The sequence below is a fragment of the Suricata suricatta genome, chromosome 10, assembly GCF_006229205.1.
Source record: "Suricata suricatta isolate VVHF042 chromosome 10, meerkat_22Aug2017_6uvM2_HiC, whole genome shotgun sequence".
Taxonomy (NCBI): Eukaryota; Metazoa; Chordata; class Mammalia; order Carnivora; family Herpestidae; genus Suricata; species Suricata suricatta.
Genome location: NC_043709.1, coordinates 16327268 through 16349357, shown reverse-complemented (window position 1 = coordinate 16349357; position 22090 = coordinate 16327268). Strand labels below are relative to the sequence as shown.

The 22090-nt window shown below is 38.9% G+C and overlaps 1 protein-coding gene across 1 annotated transcript in view; it reads right to left on the bottom strand.

Moving 5' to 3' along the window:
• Window positions 1-22090, bottom strand: part of ALDH1L2 (aldehyde dehydrogenase 1 family member L2) — a 60799-nt gene that overhangs the window by 17741 nt on the left and 20968 nt on the right. Inside the window, 6 exon segments of the mRNA XM_029953845.1 lie at window positions 2920-3025; window positions 3111-3181; window positions 6344-6494; window positions 7935-8062; window positions 9105-9224; window positions 20756-20903. Of these exon segments, the coding sequence (XP_029809705.1) occupies window positions 2920-3025; window positions 3111-3181; window positions 6344-6494; window positions 7935-8062; window positions 9105-9224; window positions 20756-20903 (724 nt within the window).

Below are 22090 nucleotides of genomic sequence, written 5' to 3'. Positions count from 1 at the left end.
GTGTTTACAAGGACAATACAGTAGCGCAATTTATAAGACCCAAAGAGCAGGGGCGCCTGGGTGGCTCATTCGGTTAAGCATCTGACTCTTGATTTCAGCTCAGATCATGATCCTACTGTTTATGGGATCAAGCCCCACGTCGGGCTCTACACTGATGGCCTGCTTGGGATTCTCTCTCTCCCTCTTTCTCTGTCCCTCCCCTGCTCATGCTCTCTCTGTCTCAAAATAAATAAATAAAAAAAACTTTTTTTTAATGTTTATTGATTTTTGAGAGAGAGAGGCAGAGCATGAGCAGGGAAGGGGCAGAGAGAGGGAGACACAGAATCTGAAGCAGCCTCCAGGCTCTGAGCTGTCAGCACAGAACCCGACGCGGGGCTCGAACCCACGGATCGTGAGATCATGACCTGAGCAGAAGTCAAACGCTCAACCGACTGAGCCACCCAGGCGCCCCATATATAAAACTTTTAAAAAATTAAGGAAAAATCATACCAAAAGGGCTGAACAATCTAAATATCCATTAACTAGGGATTGTTTAAATAAAATATGGTTTAGCTATACAATGGGATATGATGGGAGATGGTTTATTTATACATTGGGAATTGTACCGAAAAGGAAGATGCTTTTCTTTTCCCAAGTATGTATAGAATGCTGCTGTTGTATTGCATTGTGGTAAGAACACTTAACATAACATCTACCCTCTTAACAAATTTTAAGTGTATCATACACTATTGTTCACTGCAGGCAAAAGGATACACAGCAGATCTCTAGAACTTACTCGTCTTGCATCACTGTAACTTTATGCCTGTTGATTAGCAATTTCCCATAGTCCCTTCTCTGGAATACCTAAGAAACTAATAAATAGCAATAACATTGGTTGCCTCGAGGGAGGTAAACTGACTGCCTGGGGGATTGAGACTAGGAGGAAACTTTTCATTATCTAGCTCTCTGTACGCTTATATTTTGAATTTTTAAAAAATATACCTATTTTTAAAATAAAATTGGGGTACCTGGGTGGCTCAGTCAGTTAAGCATCTGACTCTTGATTTTGGCTCAGGTCATGATCTCACGAGATCGTGAGTTGGAGCCCTGCCACAGACTCTGTGCTGACTGCCAGCTTGGGATTCTCTCTCTCTCCTGTCTCTCTGCCCCTCACTCTCTCTCTCTCTCTTTCTCTCTCTCTTTCTCAAAAATAAATAAATAGGGGTACCTGCGTGGCTCAGTATGTTAAGTGTCTAACTTGAGTCATGATCTCACAGTTTGTAAGTTTGAGCCCCATGTCAGGTTCCCTGCTGTTGCTGCAGAGCCTGCTTTGGATCTTCTGTCTCTCTCTCCCTCTGCCCCTCCCACTCACTCTCTCCCTCTCTCTCAAAAATAAACACACATTTAAAAAATAGATAAACATTTAAAATATATTTTTTTAATTTTTTAAATGTTTTATTTATTTTTGATACAGAGAGAGACAGAGCATGAGAGGGGGAGGGGCAGAGAGAGAAGGAGACACAGGACCGGAAGCAGCTCCAGGCTCTGAGCCAGCTGTCAGCACAGAGCCCGACGCGGGGCTCGAACCCATGAACGTGAGATCTGACCTGAGCCAAAGTCGGAGGCTTAACCGACTGAGCCACCCAGGCGCCCCTAAAATATTTTTAATTTAAAAAAATGTTTAGTGTTTTATTATCCATTTTTGAGAGCGAGAAAAAGACCAAGTGTGAGTGGGGGAAAGGTAGAAAGAGAGAGAGTGGGGGGGGAAGGGAGACACAGAATCCAAAGCAGGCTCCAGGCTCTAAGCCATCAGCACAGAGCTGGACACGGGGCTCGAACTCATAAACCACGAGATCATGACGTGAGCCCAATGCTTAACGGACTTAGCCACCTAGGCGTCTCAATAAATAAACATTTTTAAAAAATGAAATGAAATTATTTCTAACAAGCAAACCAAGATGCCCGTGGTCACTATGACTAAGCAGTAATGCCCAATGAAACTGTAATTTCTTAACTTCTAGATGAAGAAATAAAAGGAGAGGTGATAGGTAATGAACTGTAAATCCTTCTAGAAGAGTGACCCAGTTTTCTCTGTGACTTGTGTGCCTCTGAATGTCAACTACTGTCACTTTTACACAGGCAATGCTCAGCCAGGTGTTAAGTTGGCTGCCATATCCCTTCACCTGAAAAGCTACTATAGCGTTGAAAGATTTTGTTTTGAGAACTCTATCATTTGAATTATTACTTTTTATCATTTCTTTGTCATCCGATATACATATCCTTACACTTGCTACAATTATGTATGTCCTTTTGCATCCTTTCCTTCATTTTCCACATCTTTACAGTATTTTTAGTAATTAAAATTTGAATGCCTATATAAAATTTTTCTTCTGATGTCTTATAGTTACTCTAAATAATTCCCTAATCATTAGGCATTTGGAATTTGGCAAGAATTAAATCGGTATGTAGAAATTCAGTGGATTTCACCAAGTAACCCTACGCTTGCTTCCATTGCCATAGAAATTTTAAATCGTGGGATATCCATGGGGAACATTAGGCAGCCATTAAAAATGAATATTTAGGGCATCTGAGAGACTCAGTCAGTTGTGTCTGACTCTTGGTTTCGGCTCAGGTCAGGATCTTGCAGATTTGTGGGTTCAAGCGCTGCATCAGGCTCTGGACTGACATCGCAGAGCCTGCTTGGGATTCTCTCCCTCCCCCTCTCTGCCCCTCCCCCACTCACGCTGTCTCCGTTTCTCTCAAAATAAATAAACTTAAAAAAAAATGAAGATTTCACTAATATAGAAAGATGCCCATCCATGATGCCTTTGAAGATGTTATCGTATACAATCTCATTTTTTAAAAAGACCTAATGTTTATAGATGTAGGTCTCTGTTTTCAAGTAAACAGGAGGTCCTGCCCCGGCCCTCTGCGCCCCACCTGCGCCGGCTTGAGCACTAAGGTGTTGCCCACCGCCAGGCACGCGGCGCTCTTCCACGCCAGCATCATCAGCGGGTAATTCCAGGGGACGATAATGGCGCAGACCCTGGAAGGGCAGAAAGAGCACATCCTCAGTTGTCTCCAACCGACGCAACTCACCCCTGTCACCCGCGGCTGTCTCCTTGTCTCACCCAAGAGGCTCCTTCTTGGTGAAGGTCAGGTTGCGATTTGGGCGGGCCTGGTTGATCGGAATGGTAGAACCCTGAGGAGTCCAAAAAAAAAAAACAAAAACAAAAGGTTGATACTTATTTCACTAATTGAAACGAGTAAATCTAATCCCGAGGAATCCATTTTCTGGCCACCTCTCTTATTTTTTCTTAGCTGGTATGAAAAGGCAGTGTTCAGCTTATAAGAATATATAATATATAAGAAATATTTTCACACCAAAAAAAAGGAACTGCTATTTCTATCTGGAGAGAAGTAAGACACAGGAGAATAAATATAATTTTATCTATCTATCTATCTATCTATCTATCTATCTATCTACTATCTATCTATCTATCTATTAAACATAGTTCGAATTTAGTTACCTCCATTCCCAACTTCTTGGCATTGCAGAGAATATTAATTGTGTACCCAATAGCCATTCTTACCTCTGCCTTTATATTAATAATGGAGGTATGGTTCATGTGTTTGAGCCCTGCATTGGACTTTGTACTGACTGTGCATAGCCTGCTTGGGATTCCCTCTCTCTCTCTGCTCCTACCACTTGCATGCTCGCTCTCTCTCTTTTAAAAATAAATAAATAAACTTTATTTAAAAAAATAATTGGTCAGGGGCACCTGGGTGGCTCAGTCGGTTAAGCGTCCAACTTTAGCTCAGGTCATGAATTCACGCTTCATGATTTGGAGCCCCACATCGGGCTCTGTGCTGACAGCTTGGAGCTTGGAGCCTGCCTCAGATACTGTGTGTGTGTGTGTGTGTGTGTGTGTGTCCCTTCCCCACTTGCACCCTGTCTCTCTTTCTCAAAAATAAACATTAAATTTTTAAATGTTATTTATTTTCAATTTTTTTTAATGCTTATTTATTTTTGAGAGAGAGGGAGAGAGCCAGGGTGGGGGGGGAGCAGAAAGAGGGAGTCACAGAATCTGAAGCAGGCTCCAGGCTCCAAGCTGTCAGCAAAGAGCCTGACGCGGGGCTCCATCTCAGGAGCAATGAGATTGTGACCTGGGCTGAAGTCGGACGCTTAACCAACTGAGCCACCCAGGTGCCCCTAAATATTAAATTAAAAAAAAAACACTAAAATAATGGTGATAATCATGTGCCCAGATAAAATGCTGTTTTCCAGTTTTCAGGGCAGCAGGGATGGTCAATGGAAGATGTAAGCACACGGCCTTGGAAGGGGACTGCTCCTTACAGTAGGCTGGCTCAGCTCCGACATGGGCTTTTTTACCCCGCCCCCCTCTTCTCCCTGCTCAGAGTGTCACTGAAATGGCTGATACAGCAGTGGTTTCTGTGAGACCATGAGATGGCCTTGGGGGAGCAGGTCACATGGTACCTTAGTAGGTCTGGTAGAGAGAGAGAGAGAGATGGAGCCTACATGTCATATAGTAGCCCTGATTACTTGCCTGTGTGCTCCTTGAAAATGAGGGAAAAGTGAAGTCATACTTGAGTGTCCGTTACATGCAGCCAAACTGAATCCCACTAATTCACAACAGTAGTTTTCAACCGAAGGGATTCATTTGTTTGCCACACATGATAGTATTGCTGTAACTAATCACAGGAGCCCATCTCTCATCCTAAATCCTTGAGGCCAAGTGTGTTTTGGGATTCAGGATTATTTGAACTGTAGAGCTGTTCAGAAATATTTGAACTGTAGTTCAATTATTTGAACTATAGAACTACATAGTTCAACCTTTTATATTATGCATATACTTATGTCATATTACCTATGACTTCCGGTAGGGGCTGGAAGAGCTAGCCCCCCATAATCAAACACACAAAAATTGGAATATTTATTTAGTGCACATATAAATATTTCCTCTAAGTGAGATAAATACAAATTATAAATAGACTCATGTTGGTTCAGGTCAGCTTTTGGCAACAAATGAATTTGAGCCACTCAAACCAATTAATGGTCAGGTTTCAAGTATTTTTTTATCTATTTATTTTGAGAGTGGGTGGGGGCAGAGAGAGAGGGAGACAGAAAATCCCAAGCAGGTTCTGCACTATCAGCACAGAGCCCAGTGCAAGGCTCAAACCCACAAACCATGAGACTGTGACCTGAGCCAAAATCAAGAGTCAGATATTTAACTGACTGAGCCCCCCAGGTGCCCCAGGTTTTGGAGCTCTTCGGATTTCATAAAGAGGATAAAGGATGGACCTGAATCTCTATTACGAAATACGTAACATCAGTATGATTTAGTCATTGAATAATAATAAAGTCTGCATTTACGCTGAAGCCCTAGTTTGTTGCAAACTTGTTTCTAAGCCTCACTACCTAACTTGCAGGGTATGTATTATTGTGACCATGTTACAGTGAGGGAAGGAAGGCTTAGAGAGAGAAAATAATGTTAACAACATTAGCTGGTAAGCGCCAAACCTGACTCTTGGACCCAGGTCTCTCTTACTGTATGTTAATAATGGTCACAGCAACTCACCCAAATAAAATACTGTTTCCCAGTCTTCTTAGTAGATAGAGAAGGCCAATAGGAGATATACCACAAGGGAGGTTGGGAATGCTTTTGAGAGCTCTTTTATCTTTCTGACCCTTCCCCACTTCCTCCTTCTTGCTGCCCGGCTGGTGCTGCAGTGGTGGTCATGAACCTATGAGCAGCATGCACACTGCTCTTCGGTATGAGCCTTACCTTTATCCTTTATACCCCCAGTGCTGAAGTCAAGTGCAGTTACCCACTTCTCATCACACATGTGCTATTTACTTTCTTATAGTAAATAGGGGAATGAAATATTTATTGTACCCATGTCTTAGAAAAGTATTTTTCTTATACCCAGCCTACTTAGACATGTATGTTAGCTCTCTGGCTTCTGTAGGCGTTTGAGTTCCCAATCTCTCCATGACACCCTAGATGTTCGGAAAACTAGCAGGTGCCCTTAGGAGATATTATAGTAAAGTACAAAATACATCATGAGACTTTAGTTCAGAGAATCTTGAGTTCAAATTCTAGCTCTATGGTTTACTTACTCACGATGTGACTGTATGCAAGTCATTTGCTGTCCCCAAGCCCCTGTTTCCTTACCTGCAACAAGTGACAATGGCTATCTACCAGCCACAGATGATTGGTACCAGGATGAGATAAGAAAACCTAAGAGGTGGCCATAAAACAGTGTCTTTACAAACTACTGAATGTTTGGCCCTTTTCCTTTTGTAATGATCTCCGTGGAGTCAAATAACATTTGTGCTCACCTGAATTTTGTCACACCAGCCAGCGAAATATCTGAATGTTTGCACAGACATTCCAATGTGAGTCTTCAGAGCCAGGGTATACACAGCCCCCGAGTCAAGGGTTTCAATGGTGGCCAGCTCCTCCTGGTTCTCCTCCAGTAGGTCTGCAAGTCTGCATGGTCAGTGAAAGGAATTCATTCAACGAACATGAATTGAGTACCTATTATCTATAAGGTACCATCCTAAGGGCTGAGAGTTCAGAAGTGAACACACAGGACCAGGTCTTTGTCCTTACAGAGAATACGGTCCAGTCGGGAAGACATTAAACAAATCGTTTCATTAATAATTTGTTTCAGGAGTTATGAAAAAAGAAGCAGTGGGAAGCCTGTACCGTTTGCTTCATCGATGTATAAGAAACAGAACAGTGGTTGAGCCATGGTAATTGGAGATCAATGACAGAAAACAGTGGGAATGTGGCTAGTTCATGAATATGCAAGGAGATGCTAGAGAGTATAACCCATGAGAATCCGTGCACACGAGGCTTTCTTGTTGGCATAGAAATGCTTCCAACACTAACTGAAGAGACCAGGTAGAAATACCCGGGATGAATCACGGACACGACAACAGGCTTCGGGTAGGTGCCCAGTTTCTATGGGAAGATAATTAAAGGCTTGTCTCGTGACTCTGAAATAGTCGAAATTCATCCTGTGTTCCCTCCTCCATTTGTTTTCTTTTTCCGTTGTTCCTTTCGGACCATTCTAAAGTTGGGCTCGAAACCCCCTCCCCTCAGGTTTCTTTCAGATCCTGCTGTAAGAGATATTTTGACCAAGGTCAGCTATTTGGCCTTAGGTAAGTAGAAGAGAATTTATGTTTGCATCTAATTAGTCTTGGCATACTTGGTTACCAATTTATAATATCCTAGGCCTACTATTTTTCCTCTTCATTCTCACTCCCTATGGGTCAGACAGATTGAAAATTTGTCATTGGAAACAACAAAGTGCTGCGTATTCCCCATTTGATGTTCTATATTCATTCTCCCCACTGCTCTGTGACCTGGGGGGATGGCCTTTATACACTACACCCCCTGGCTCCCGTGGCCTGTCCCTGGGCTTGACTAACGAGAGGCCAGTGGGCAGCACCCCCAGGAGAGAAAGTGGTCAGGCATCGCATTCCCCAGCTCCCCCACAGCTGGCTCACCAGCTGCCATGTCCCTCCCCCAAAACCACTGCAGTGCGGTCTTCAACAGTCACGGATCTTGCCACATTCCAGCAATAGCCCCTTCCTCTGTCCTATCTTGGAATAGTAACAGCTTTTCCCTGCTGCTGCCCCTACCTGGGACCATTATCCCTTGACCTTACCTACATCTTTGTAAATCATTTTTCATTGAACTTCTTTTCCTACCGGAACCCTGACTCCTCCAAGCAATAATACAAAAATCAGGAACTCTCCTGTATGTAACTTTATAGGATGTAACTAACAGAAGACAGATCATATAATGGGTGCAGACTAGACTACCTTGGGGAAAATTTTTAAATCTGGGCAATGTTAGGCAATTTCTAGGCAACTGACAATATCCACAGGCAGCAGATCTGTGTTTTTAAAAAAAACACACCTGTACATCAATCTTCCTCTTTCTCTCGCATTCATTCTCCCCCATTCACCGTTTTCAAAGGCATCTTTTGCTGCCGCTACTGCTTTATCAACATCCACCAAAGAAGCATAGGATACTTTGCATATTGTCTGTTTCAAGATAAGCAAAACTAGGTTATGGGTTATCTATATGCAGATATATAAATGCGCTTCTTGAAATTAATATCATATTAATAGGAAAAATAGAGTATTACAAAACCCAAAGAATTTATGATGGAAAATCAATACGTTCAGTAATATAGTAAAGAAAAAAATGTTTCACAGAAAAGTTTAATATAAACATTTATTAACCAAGAGATTATAGTAACAGGGAATCAACTAAGACAAAGAAAGAAAGAACCATAGAGGCTACTCTAGGGCTGAGGGAGAGTCTCCAAGAAGGACACAGTTTTTAGGGGAAGAACCCTTCCCAAGGCTGGCATTTGAAGTAAAGAAAAATTTTAGCATGGAAATTGTAAGCCTGAAATTTGGATCTTCTCAAGTCACATGACACTATGGAAAGACACGTTTAAGTTGGTCTGAAAGTTGTAGGTTATCGTTAAGCTGATTAACATTTAGGAAGAATGTATCCGTTTCTTCTAGATCCTTGGGGAAGTTGAATTTCTTTCTTTTTTTTAAATGTTTTTAATTTGTTTTTTTAGAGGGACAGAGATAGCATGAGCAGGGGAGGGTCAGAGAGAGAGAGAGACCCAGAAACTGAAGGCTCCAGGCTCTGAGCTGTCAGCACAGAGCCTGATGGGGGCTCCAACCCACGAACCGTGAGATCGTGACCTGAGCTGAAGTTGGACGCTCAACTGACTGAGCCCCCGAGGAAGTTGAATTTCTTGCCATGAGCTTGCAAAGTCTGAAAATTCTTTTCTGCATAGAGCTTTATGTGAAGCTGTGGCTCTGAGATGTATAGATATAGCTATCTGTCTAAAATAATCATAAATATTCATTCTATAAAATAGGTTATTATGGTTAACAACCAGTATTAGAACTGAAGGGTTGAAAGGAATACACAGAGTACATTTATGGTAAGTGCTCAGTGGCAAAGTGATAGAATAGAGTAACGTCTTAAGACTGCCGGTTTTAATGTATAAATTAAAAGTTCATGGCCAGTGGTCACTGCACACACTAAGTAATTACTCACAGATCCATCTGTTGGGTTGATAGTATCATAGGTCTTTCCATCATCAGCATCTGTGAACTGTCCATTTATGAAACACTGATGTGGCATTTTCACTGTCATTTCATTGACCTCCTTTGAAACCTAAGATAGAGAATTGTAGTAATTGATTCAGTGCGTTTCTCTACTTATCCATTTGCTACCAAATAGCGATAAAGGAGTTTATTCACAGATGCAGTGGGGAGAAGTTATGTCAATAGAATTCCAGTTCCTAGTCTCCAGAAGAGACAAGCATATGTAAGATTTGGGCCTCATGATGCTCAGATTGACCACTGATCCAGGAAGTTAGCGTCTCTGATGACCAAAGTATTCCTGGCTGGGCCTTATAAATATCTCAGATTTTCTTCCTCATACAAATGGAAGAGAAGCAAAAGACCTGCAGATCATGGAAACAGCACCATCTAGCGGCAGCATTTATGAAGCACAGTCATTGCTTTTCCTTTGAATTCCTGAAATTGCCTTTTACATAGGTGCCATTTTAAGTTTTCTTTCCTTAAGTTCCTCCTCATTTTCACTTTCTCTGTTTCTTACAAATGTATTGCCTAAATTCTATTCTCTACCATTACCTAGAGAGTGAATTTAGGTTAGTTCATTAACTACTATAAATGTGGTTTGTTTGTTTTTCAGTAAGAATACTTTTATTTCACTGGTGGTATATTTATGACTGTGATATTATGATTTACAATAAAAAATATATACTTAGTCTTCCTCCTTGTCTTGGCACAGGGCCCCTCAAACCCTTGCCTGTGATGAGAGCAATAAAGATCATATATATATATATATATATATATATATATATATATATGGTTTATTACCAAGTTGGTTTCCATATAACACCCAGTGCTCTCCCCCACATGTGCCCCCTCCATCACCATCACCCCCCTTCCCCTTCTCCCCTCCCTCTTCAGCCCTCAGTTTGTGGTCACCATTCAAAAGTCTCTCATGATTTGCCTCCCTCCCTCTCCCCAACTCTTTTCCCCCCTTTCCCATTCCCATAGTCTCCTATTAGGTTTCTCCTGTTAGACCTATGAATGCAAACATATGGTATCTGTCCTTCTCTGCCTGACTTACTTCACTTAACATGACACCCTCTAGGTCCATCCACGTTGCTACAAATGGCCAGATTTTATTCTCCTGCATTGCCATATAGTACTCCATTGTATATATATACCACATCTTCTTGATCCATTCATCAGGTGATGGACATTTAGACTCTTTCCATGATTTGGCTATTGTAGAAAGTGCCGCTATGAACATTGGGGTACATGTGCCCCTATGCATCAGCACTCCTGTACCCCTTGGGTAGATAAATGTGTTTTTTCAATAATAAAAAGGGAATAATGCTACCTGCTTCATACAGTTATTATGAAGAATAACTGAAAATACATATGGGAAAGAACATTATTAGGATTCAATTTTATGTTGATGAAAGATATAAAAAGTAAACATGATTTTTTAAATAATTTCATATAGACAAATTGACAATGCTTAAATACAAGAAAAAGTGTCCAGAGGGTATCTTGTCTTATCCCACAGATAAGAAATATTTCTATAAAATATTTCCATTGTGTTTACATAGGATATAATGAAAAAATCTTCATCTGAATTGATGTGTCTAGTCTCTGCATATAGTTCATTTTCCTAAACTCATCATTCTAAACATATGCTAATTATGTATAGGTATGTATATGTATAAATACACTAATTATGTATAAGTATGTATTATCTAACTTGATTCCTCCCACTATCCTATAATGTAGATATTATTATTGTCCCATTTAACATGAAGAAACCGAGGCTTAGAGAAGTTAAGTAACTTGCCAAAGCTCACACAGTTGGTAAGCAAGTGTGGATTCAACTTGATGTGGGTCTAACACCAAGATTCATGTTCTTAACTAGATGATAACTAAGTAGCTTTCCAAATTTCCCTGAATTTTATTAAAAACAAATGGAATAAGAAGCATGTCTGGAATAGTAGACTAGGGACCTCTAAAAACCCACTGCTTCATAAAAGCCACAAGAACATTAGAAAATACTGTCAAAAGCATTTTCCTCATAACTCTGGATATTAAACCACCCATCCATGAAGCTCAAAAAACTCCAGGTAAGATAAACTTGAAGAGATCCATTTTAGATACATCATAATACAATGGTCAAAAGCCAAAGATATTGAGGGAATCTTGAAAGCAGTAAGAGAGAAGCAACCCATCATGTCAAATGGATCCTCAATAAAATTAACAGATGACTCAGCCTCAGAAACCAGAGTTCTGAAGACAATAGGATAACACAGCCAAAGTGCTGAAAGAAAAAGACTACCAACAAAAAAACTCCATATACAGCAAAACACCCTTTGAAAACAAAGGAGAAATGACGTCATTCCCAAATGAATAAACACTGAGAGAATTCATTGCTAGCGCATTGCCCTTCAAAAAGTACTAAAAGATGTCCTTCAGACTATAATGAAGGGACACTAGACAGTAACTTGAATCTACATCAAGAAATAAAGAACCCTAATAAAAGTAAATATAGGGGCACCTGGGTGGCTCAGTCGGTTAAGCCTCCGACTTTGGCTCAGGTCAGATCTCACGTTCGTGGGTTCGAGCCCCGAGTCAGGCTCTGTGCTAACAGCTAGCTCAGAGCCTGGAGCTGCTTCCGGTCCTGTGTCTCCTTCTCTCTCTGACCCTCCCCCTCTCATGATCTGTCTCTCTCTGGATCAAAAACAAATAAAACATTTAAAAAATTAAAAAAAAAGTAAATATAAAAGTCAGTATAAATGTATTTTTATTTTTAACTCTTCTCCTACCTGATTCAAAAGACAACTGCATAAAGCAATAATTATAAAACTATGTTGGGGGGCTTATAAGGCATAAACATGTCATTTGTATGACAATCTCATAAATGAGGAGAGAAGGAGCAGAGCTATATTACAGCAAAGTTTTTCTATACCAGTGGTATTAGGTTGACATTAATCTGAACCGGATTATTTTAAAAAATTTTTTATGTTTTTAAAATTTATTTTTGAGAGACAGAGAGAGACAGTGCGAGCAGGGGAGGGTCAGAGAGAGAGGGAGACACAGAATCTGAAGACAGGCTCCAGACTCTGAGCTGTCAGTACAGAGCCTGACACGGGACTTGAACCCACGAACCGTGAGATCTGACCTGAGCCAAAGCTGGATGCTTAACCGACTGAGCCACCCAGGTGCCCTTGAACTGGATTATTTTAAATAAAAGGGTCCATTGTAATCCTCAAGGCAACCACTAAGAAACTAATTAAAAATAGAAAGCAAAAGAAACAGCAAGAGTTTAAAATAGCGTACTAGACTATATTTAATACAAAAAAATGCAGTAAAGGAAAAGTAGAGGAACACAAAATGCATGACAAGACACATACCGGCATGGCTCAGCGATATTGCAGGTCTAGGACCAGATGACTACAATAAAGAGAATATTGCAATAAAGCAAGTCAAATGAACTTACTGGTTACCCAGTGCATATAAAAGCTATGTTTATACTATACTGTAGTTTATTAAGTGTGCAATTCCATTATGTCTAAAAAAAATCAATAAAAATCAATGTGTATATTTTTATTAAAGATACTTTATCAATATCCTTCAATTAAAAAAATAAATATGTTCCAATCCTCTGTCTTAAACCTGAGTTGATGTGTGATGGGAACAACTGGCTATATAAGGTACCTTTGTGATTCTTTGTTTTAAACTCCCCCGCTTTTGTATATGTAATAGGAAGCAAATGAGGAAACATTGTTCAAATGGTTTAACAAGGGAGGAGAAAGAAAGACCTTACTTTCTGAGTGGAGATGTCTCCTATGTGAATAAGTCAATCAAGACTGTTATAAAAAGTTTGTCTGTTTTATTTCACCTGACTTTAGGATCCAAAAAGGTTTTTTTTTTTTTCCACATTGTGCTTTCCCCCCACAGTTTTTGAACATGATACTAGTACCTGTTTACACCGCGAAGTGGGTATTATTACAGAGAACACACCGGAGGCTTTCTCACGGCTGAGCAAATAATGTCTTGTGAATGTACGATCTATGGAGAAACCCCTGTAGTTTAACCTGCTGATGCTTTTTGTCTTTTTTGGTGAATAAATTGTGGATGTTTTTTTCTTTCCCCCAAACAAACAAACAAGCAAATACTTTATTGCAAAACATTTAACCACCACCTGAGCTCTCAGTGGGTCATGATCCTTGATCACAGATTAACGGTGATCACAGGCCATAACAAATGAAAAAATTTGAAATATTGTGAGAATTACCAGAATGTGACACAGAGACATGAAACGAGCAAATGCTGTTGGAAAGATGGTACCGACAGACTGGCTTGATGTAGAGTTTCCACAAACCTTTAATTTGTGAAAAACATAGCTGTGAAGCACACCGTGAAGTAAAGAAGGCAATAACATGAGGGATGCCTGCAGAAGCACAATGGCAAAAGAATAGATACATTAAACTTAATCAAATTAAAAGCGTTTGTGCGTCAAAAGACACTGTCAAAAAAGTGAAAAGAAAGCCCACAGAATAGGAGAAAATATTTACAAATCATATATCTAATTAGGGTCTACTACCCAAAATATACAAAAGCTCCTTACAGTTCAACATTACAAAGACATATATCTCAATTAAAAAATGGGTAAAGAATTTGAATGGACATTTCCCCAAAGAAGAGATACAAATGGCTAATAAAGATATGAAAAGATCCTCATCATTAGTCATCAAGGAAATGTAAATCAAAGCCACAATGAGATAGCATTTCTTACTCACAGCTAAAATAGAAAGGACAGACAATAGGAAATGGTGAGGATATGGAGAACTCAGAACCTTTCGACATCGCTAGTGGGATTGTGAAATGGTACAACCACTTTGGAAAACAGCTTGGAAGTTCCTCAAAAAATTAAACATAGAGTTACCACATGACTCATCAGCTGCACTCCTAGATATATACCCAAGAGAACTGAAAACATACATTCACACAAAAACTTAGACATGAATTTTCATAACAGCATTATTCATAATACTCAAAGAGTGACAGAAACTCAAATGTACATTAACTGAGGAATAGATAAACAAAATGTGGTGTATCTCTATAACAGAATATTATCCAGCCAGAAAAAGGAATGAACCCACTACAATATAGATGGACCTTGATCACATAGTGTTCAGTGAAAAAAGCTAGATACTTAAAAGGCCACAAATTCTGTGATTCCATTTATATGAAATATCTAAAGTAGGCAAATTCACGGAGACATACAGGAGATTAATGTTATCTGGCAGCCAGCTGTGAATGGATACAGAGTTCTTTTACGGGGTGATAAAAATGGTAGAGAATCATGGAACCTCAGCTTGTCTCATCCCTGAAACAGCCAGATTAGCACCAGACCATTTTGCATACCCAGGAAACGGATGTGAGGATTAACACAACAATCTGCATAACTTGAGCCACAGAACTCAGCAGAAAGAGGAAGTTTGATTTTTATTTTCTTTTCTCTTAAAAGTTTTGCTTAATTAAAAAAATTATTTTTGGTGTGTTTTTTATTTTATTGTAATTTTTTATTCTATTTCATTTTATTCTATTATATACGTTAAAACATTTTTTTCTTACCTTTTTTTTTCTTTGCCTTTTTTTCTCTAGTCTATTAAGCATCTTCCAATAAGCAGACCAAAACACACCTAGGATCTAACTTCTTTTATTTAATTTTTTGTTTTGTTTTTACTTTTTTAATATTTAATTTTTCTTTTATTAAATTTTTTCTTCCCCCAATATGACAAAACAAAGGAATTCACCCCAAAAGAAAGAACAGGAAGAAATGACATCCAGGGATTTATTTAATCAACACAGATAAAAGAAAGATGCCTGAACTAGAATTTAGAACCACTGTAATAAGAAAACTGGCTGGGGTTGAAAAAAGCACAGAATCCCTTTCTGTGGAGATAAAAGAGGTAAAATCTAGTCAGGATGAAATTAAAAATGCTATAACCAATATGCAATCTAGAATGGATGCTACGGCAGCAAAGATGGAGGAAGCAGAGTAGTGAATCTATAAGAGAGAAGACAAAATTATGGAGAATAATGAAGCAGAAAAAAAAGAGGGAAACAAAGTCAAGAGAGCAAAATACAAGACTTAGAGAACTTAATGGCCTATTAAAAAGAAATAACATCCAAATCATAGAAGTGCCAAAAGATGAAGAGAGAGAAAAGGGGGCAAAAGGTTTATGTGAGCAAATTATAGCAGAAAACGTTCCTAACCTGAGAAAGGACACAAACATAAAAATTCAGGAAGCATAGAGAACTCCATTAGATTCAACAAAAATCGACCATCAACAAGGCATATCACAAATTCACAGGACACACAGACAAGGAAAGAATTATGAAAAGGGAAAAAAAAAGTCCTTAACCTATAAGAGAAGACAGATCAGGTTTGCAGCAGACCTATCCACAAAACTTGGCAGGCCAGAAAGGAGTGGCAGGATATATTCAATGTGCTGAATTGGAAAAATATGCATCCAAGAATCCTTTATCCAGCAAGGCTGTATTTCCAAATAGAAGGAAAGATAAAGAGTTTCCCAGACAAACAAAAACTAAAGGAGTTCGTGACCACTACCAGCCCTGCAAGAAATGTTAAAGAGGACTCTGAGAGGAGAAAAGATGAAACAAAATAAAAAGATCCAAAGCAACCAAGACTAGAAAGGACCAGAGAACATCACCAGAAACTCCAACTCTACAGGCAATACAATAGCACTAAATTCATATCTTTCAGTATTCACTCTAAATGTCAATGGACTAAAAGCTCCAATCAAAAGACACAGGGTATCAGAATGGATAAGAAAACAAGACCCATCTATATGCTGCTTACAAGAGACCCATTTTAGACTTAATGACACCTACAGATCAAAAGGGGATGGAGAACCATCTATCATGCTAATGGTCACCAAAAGAAAACTGGAGTAGCCATACTTAGACAGACTAGATTTTAAAATAAAGACTGTAACAAGAGATGAAGAAGGGCATTATATCATAATTAAGGGATCTATCCATCAAGAAGATCTAACAATTGTAAAAATTGATCCCTCAATATGGAAGCACCCAAATATATACATCAATCACAAACATAAAGTGACTCATTGATAGTACCACCATAATAGTAAGGGACTTCAACACCCCACTTACAGCAATGGACAGATCAGGTAGGCAGAAAATCAACAAGGAAACAATGGCTTCAAATGACACACTGGGCTGGATAGACTTAACAAATATATTCAGAATATTTCATCCTAAAGCAGCAGAATATGCATTCTTCTCAAGGGCACATGGAACATTCTGCAGAATAGATCACATACTGGGACACAAATCAGCCCTCAACAAGTACAAAATATAGAGATTATACCTTCCATATTATCAGACCACAACACTATGAAACTCAAAACCAACTACTAGAAAAATTTGGAAAGACCATGAATACTTAGAAATTAAAGAATATCCCCCAAAAGAATGAATGGGCTAACCAAGAAATTAAAGAGGAAATTAGGAAATACATGGAAGCCAATGAAAATGAAAACACAACAGCCCCAAATCTCTGGGATGTAGCAAAGGCAGTCATAAGAGGGAAGTATGCAGCAATCCAGGTTTTTCTATAAAAGGAAGAAAGGTCTCAAATACACAACCTCACCTTACTCCTAAAAGAGCTGGAAAAAGAACAGCAAACAAAGCCCCAAACCAGCAGAAGATGGGAAATAAGAAGGATTAAAGCAGAAATCAATGATATTAAAAAAAACAAAACAAAACAAAGAACAGATCAATGAAACAAGGAGTTTATAGTTTGAAAGAATTAACAAAGTTGATAAGCTCTAGCCAAATTGACCAAAAAGAAAGAAGAAAGAACCCAAATAAATAAAATCATGAATGAAAGAAGAGAGATCTCAACAAATACTGCAGAAATACAAACAATAATTAGAGAATATGAGTAATTATATGCCAACAAGTTGGGCAATCTGGAAGAAATGGACAAATTTCTAGAAACATACAAACTAATAAACTGAAACATGAACAGAAAATTTGAACAGACCCATAACCATTAAAGAAATTGAATCTGTAATAAAAAAAAAAATCTCCCAACAAACAAGAGTCCAGGCTGATGTCTTTCCAGGGGAATTCTACCAAACAGTTAAAGAAGAGTTAACACCTATTCTTTTGAAGCTCTTCCAAAAAATAGAAATGGAAGAAAAACTGCCAAACTTATTCTACAAGGCCAGTATTATCTTGATTCCAAAACCAAAGACCCCACTTAAAAGGAGAACTACAGGCCAATTTTCCTGATGAACATGGATGCAAAAATTCTCAGCAAGCTACTAACAAACCAGATCCAACAATACATTAAAAGAATTATTCACCATAATCAAGTGGGATTTTTTCCTGGAATGCAGGGATGGTTCAATATCCACAAGTCAATCAATGTGATACATCACATTAATAAAAGAATGAGAACTATATCATCCTCTCAATAGATGCAGAGAAAGTATTTGACAAAATACAGCATCCTTTCTTGATAAAAACACTCGAGAAAGTAGGGATAGAAGGATTATACCTCAAGATCATAAAAACCATTACAAAAGACCCACCACTAATATCATCTTCAATGGGGAAGAACTAAGAGCTTTTCCCCTAAGGTGAGATATACCACAAGGCTGTCCACTCTCACCACTGTTATTCAACATAGTATTGGGAAGTCCTAGCCACAGCAATCAGACAACACAAAGAAATAAAAGGCATCCAAATCTGCAAGGAGGCAGTCAAACTTTCACTCTTTACAGACAACATGGTATTTTATGTGGAAAACCCAAAAGACACTACTAAAAAATGCCTAGAACTGATAAATGAATTCAACAAAGTCACAGGATATAAAATCAATGTAAAGAAATCAGTTGCATTTCTGTCCACCAGTAATGAAGCAGCAGAAAGAGAAATCAAGGAATTCTATGCCATTTACAATTGCACCAAAAACTATAAAATACTTATGAATAAACCTAGCCAAAGAGGTGAAGAATCTATACACTGAAAACTATAGAAAGCTTATGAAAGAAACTGAAGACACACACAAAAAAGGAAAAACACTCAATGCTCACGGATTGGAAGAATAAATATTGTTAAAATGTCGATACTACCCAAAGCAATCTACATATTCAATGCAATCCCTATCAAAATAACACCTGCATTCTTCACAGAGCTAGAATAATCCTAATATAGACCGGAAAAGATCCCAAATACTCAAAGCAATCCTGAAAGAGAAAACCAAAGCTGGAGGTATCACAATTCCATACTTCAAGCTGTATTACAAAGCTGTAATCATCAAGACAGCACAAAAATAGACACATAGATCAATGAAACATAACAGAGAACCCAGAAATGAACCCACAAACATATGGCCAACTAATAAAAGCAGGAAATCATATCCAAAGGAAAAAAGATAATCTCTTTAGCAAATGGTGTTGGGAAAACTGGACAGTGACATGCAGAAGAATGAACTTGGACCAATTCTTTGTACACAAAATAAACTCAAAGTAGATGAAAGACCTAAACATAAGAGAGAGAGAGAGACATCAAAATCCTACAGGAGAAAACAGGAAACAACCTTTTGACCTTGACCGCAGCAACTTCTTACCATGTCTTTGGAGGCACGGGGAACAAAAGCAAAAATGAACTATTTGGACCTCATTAAGATAAAAAGCCTTCTGCACAGCAAAGGAAACAATCAGCAAAACTAAATGGCAACTGATGGAATGGGAGAAGCTATTTGCAAATGACATATCAGATAAAGGGTTAGTATCCAAAATCTATAAATAACTTATTAAACTCAACAATCCAGTGAAGAAATGGGCAAAAGACATAAATAGACATTTTCCCAAAGAAGACATCCAGATGGCTAACAGATACATGAAAAAATGCTCAACATCACTAGTCATCAGGGAAATACAAATCAAAACCACAATAAGATACCACCTCACACCTGTCAGAATGGCTAAAATGAAATTAACTCAGGCAATAGCACAGATATTGGTGAGGATGCAGAGAAAGAGAAACCCTTTTGCATTGCTGGTGGGAATGCAAACTGGTGCAGCCATTCTGGAAGATAGTATGGGGGTTCCTCAAAACATTAGAAATAGAGCTACCCTATGACCCAGCAACTGCACTGCTATGTATTTATCCAAAGGATACAGGTGGGCTGTTTCAAAGGGGCACATGCGCCCCAATGTTTATAGCAGCAGTATCAACAAAAGCCAAAGTATGGAAAGAGCCCAACTGGCCACCATCTGATAAATGGATAAAAAAAGATGTGGTATATATACACAATGGAATATTATTTGACAATGAGAAAGAATGATGTCTTGCTATTTACAACAACATGGATAGAACTGGAGTGTATTATGCTAAGTGAAATCAGTCCGAGAAAGACAAATATTATATGACTTCACTCATGTGAACTTTAAGAAACAAAACAGATGAACACAGGGGAAGGGAAGCAAATATAAGCTAAAATACAAGAGACAAACCATAAGAGACTCTTAAATACAGAGAACAAACAGAAGGTTGCTGGAGGGGTATTGGGTGGGGGAATGGGCTAAATGGGAGAGGGGCATTGAGGAGGACACTTGTTGGGATCAGCCCTGGGTGTTATATGTAAGTGATGAATCACTAATTTCTATTCCTAAAATCATTATCACACTATATGTTAACTAACTTGGATGTAAATTAAAAAAAAAAAGACTCAGGAAAGAGAACTGGTAGAGAGTAGGGGCACTAAAACCATTTCAGTTAACACATGGTTTTCTCTAAAAGCCTAGCCTTTCACAGGTGAAAACTCCTTGGAACTAAGATATGTAATGTGTTTGCATTCAGTGCATATTAATATTTTGTAGCTTGCTAAAATAAAAAAAATAAATAAATGGGTATAATTTTTTTAAAGTTCCATAATTAGGTAGGGGTGATGGTTGCACAACTCTGTGAAAATACTTAAAATCACTGAACTGGGGGCACCCGGGTGGCTCAGTGGGTTGAGCAGCTGACTCTTGATTTTGGCCCAAGTCATGACCCCAGCATCATGGGACTGAGCCTCACACTGGGAAGAAAAGCTTCTTTCTCCCTCTGCTCCTCTCCCCTGCACATGCTCGCTCTCTCTCTCTTTCTCTAAAAAGCAAAACAACTACTGACCTGTACATTTTAATTTTTTTCAAATGTTTATTTTGACAGAGAAAGTGAGTGTGCAAGTGGGTGAGGAGCAGAGGGTACACGAGAGAGAATCCCAAGCAGCCTCCACGTGCAATTTGGAGCCTGACTTGGGGCTTGATGTAGGGCTCCGTCCTGTGACCACAAGGTCATGATGGGAGATCATGGTCAAGAGCCAGACACTTAACTGACTGAGCCATCCAGGGGCCTCTTAACCGTACATTTTAAAAGGGTAAATGTAATAGTGTCTAAATTATAACTCATTAAAGTACCTGTTTTAAAAGGTCATAAATGTCAAAACAAATGGACAAAAGGCACCACATTCCTTTATAGTGTATGGGTCTTAACGATTTAGATTTCCAGCAGCATGGGAAAGCTTACGTAGTCCACCACTAGCTCTGCTTCCGATTCTTCTCCTCTCAGTTTCCTCACAACTTTCTGAACGAAGTCTTCAAACTTGGTGGCCATATAGACATCTTCATTCTGTAGCTGAAGCCCACCGCACTTCTGTCTGATCTCTTCAACCAGCCTTCAGGTAGGAACCAGCTCACATTACTTACATTTTTAAGAGAGTTTATGGGGACTATGTCATTACATTATAAGTCACTTTGAGATAAGACATGTCATGTGCCTATTTACAGCCTATAAGATCTTCTATGATAATTAGAGAAATTGATAAGACTGGAGAATAAAGTTAAAAAGCTGCACTCTAAAAAATGTTTTAATGCTTATTTATTTACTTTGAGAGATAGAAAATGCACGTGCATGTGTGTATGCATGAGCAGGGGAGGGGCAGAGAGGGAGAAAGAGAGAGATCCCAAGCGGACTCCATGTTGTCCCCACAGAGCCCAATGCAGGGCTCAATCTCACAAGCTGCAAGATCATGACCTGAGCTTAAACCAAGAGTCAGAGGTTTAACCAACTGAGCCACCCAGGAGCCCCTAAAAAGCTGTCTTGAAGGACAGTGGATATTCTTTTGTCTTTAACTTTGCACGTGGCTAATGATAAAAGAAACCAAGGTAAAAACATTTTACCTAGTTGCATAAAATCATACATAAAATACATACATAAAATCAGTTCCTTTCCTTTCAAAGGTACTCAGTAAGAAACAAAGGAAAGTCCCTAACTGTAAAGATTATGAAACAAAAGTCATTGTATAATATTTTCTCTAGATCATGTAAAAGAATGAAACAAACATTTGTTTTATTATGTGGTTAGTATTGGTACTAAGCTGAATCAAGATAATTTTTGAGGGGCACCTGCGTGGCTCAGTTGGTTAAGGATCCAACTTTAGCTCAGATCATGATCTCATGGTTCGTGGGTTCGAGTCTTGCATCGGGCTCTGAGATTGGGCTCTGAAATTGGGCTCTGTGCTGACAGAGCCTGGAGCCTACTTCAGATTTTGTGTCTCTCTCTCCTTCTGCTTCTCCCCTGCTCACACTCTATCTCTCCTCTCTCAAAAATAAATAAACATTTATAAAAATCTCATCCAGAGCTTCCCAACTCCAATGTTGTATTGGAGGGAAAATTAGCTAAGAAATATGAGGACAAATTTTAAAAAGAAACAAACAATTAGAAGCACTGGTTTTCTAGATCTGTAGGAGATACAAAAACAACTCCTGGCTAGCAACAACGAGAAAGGAACAAAGAGATGTGTTTGGCCATAAAAACAAACAATCCAAAAAAGATGAAGAAAAGAGAAATAGAATAATGGCA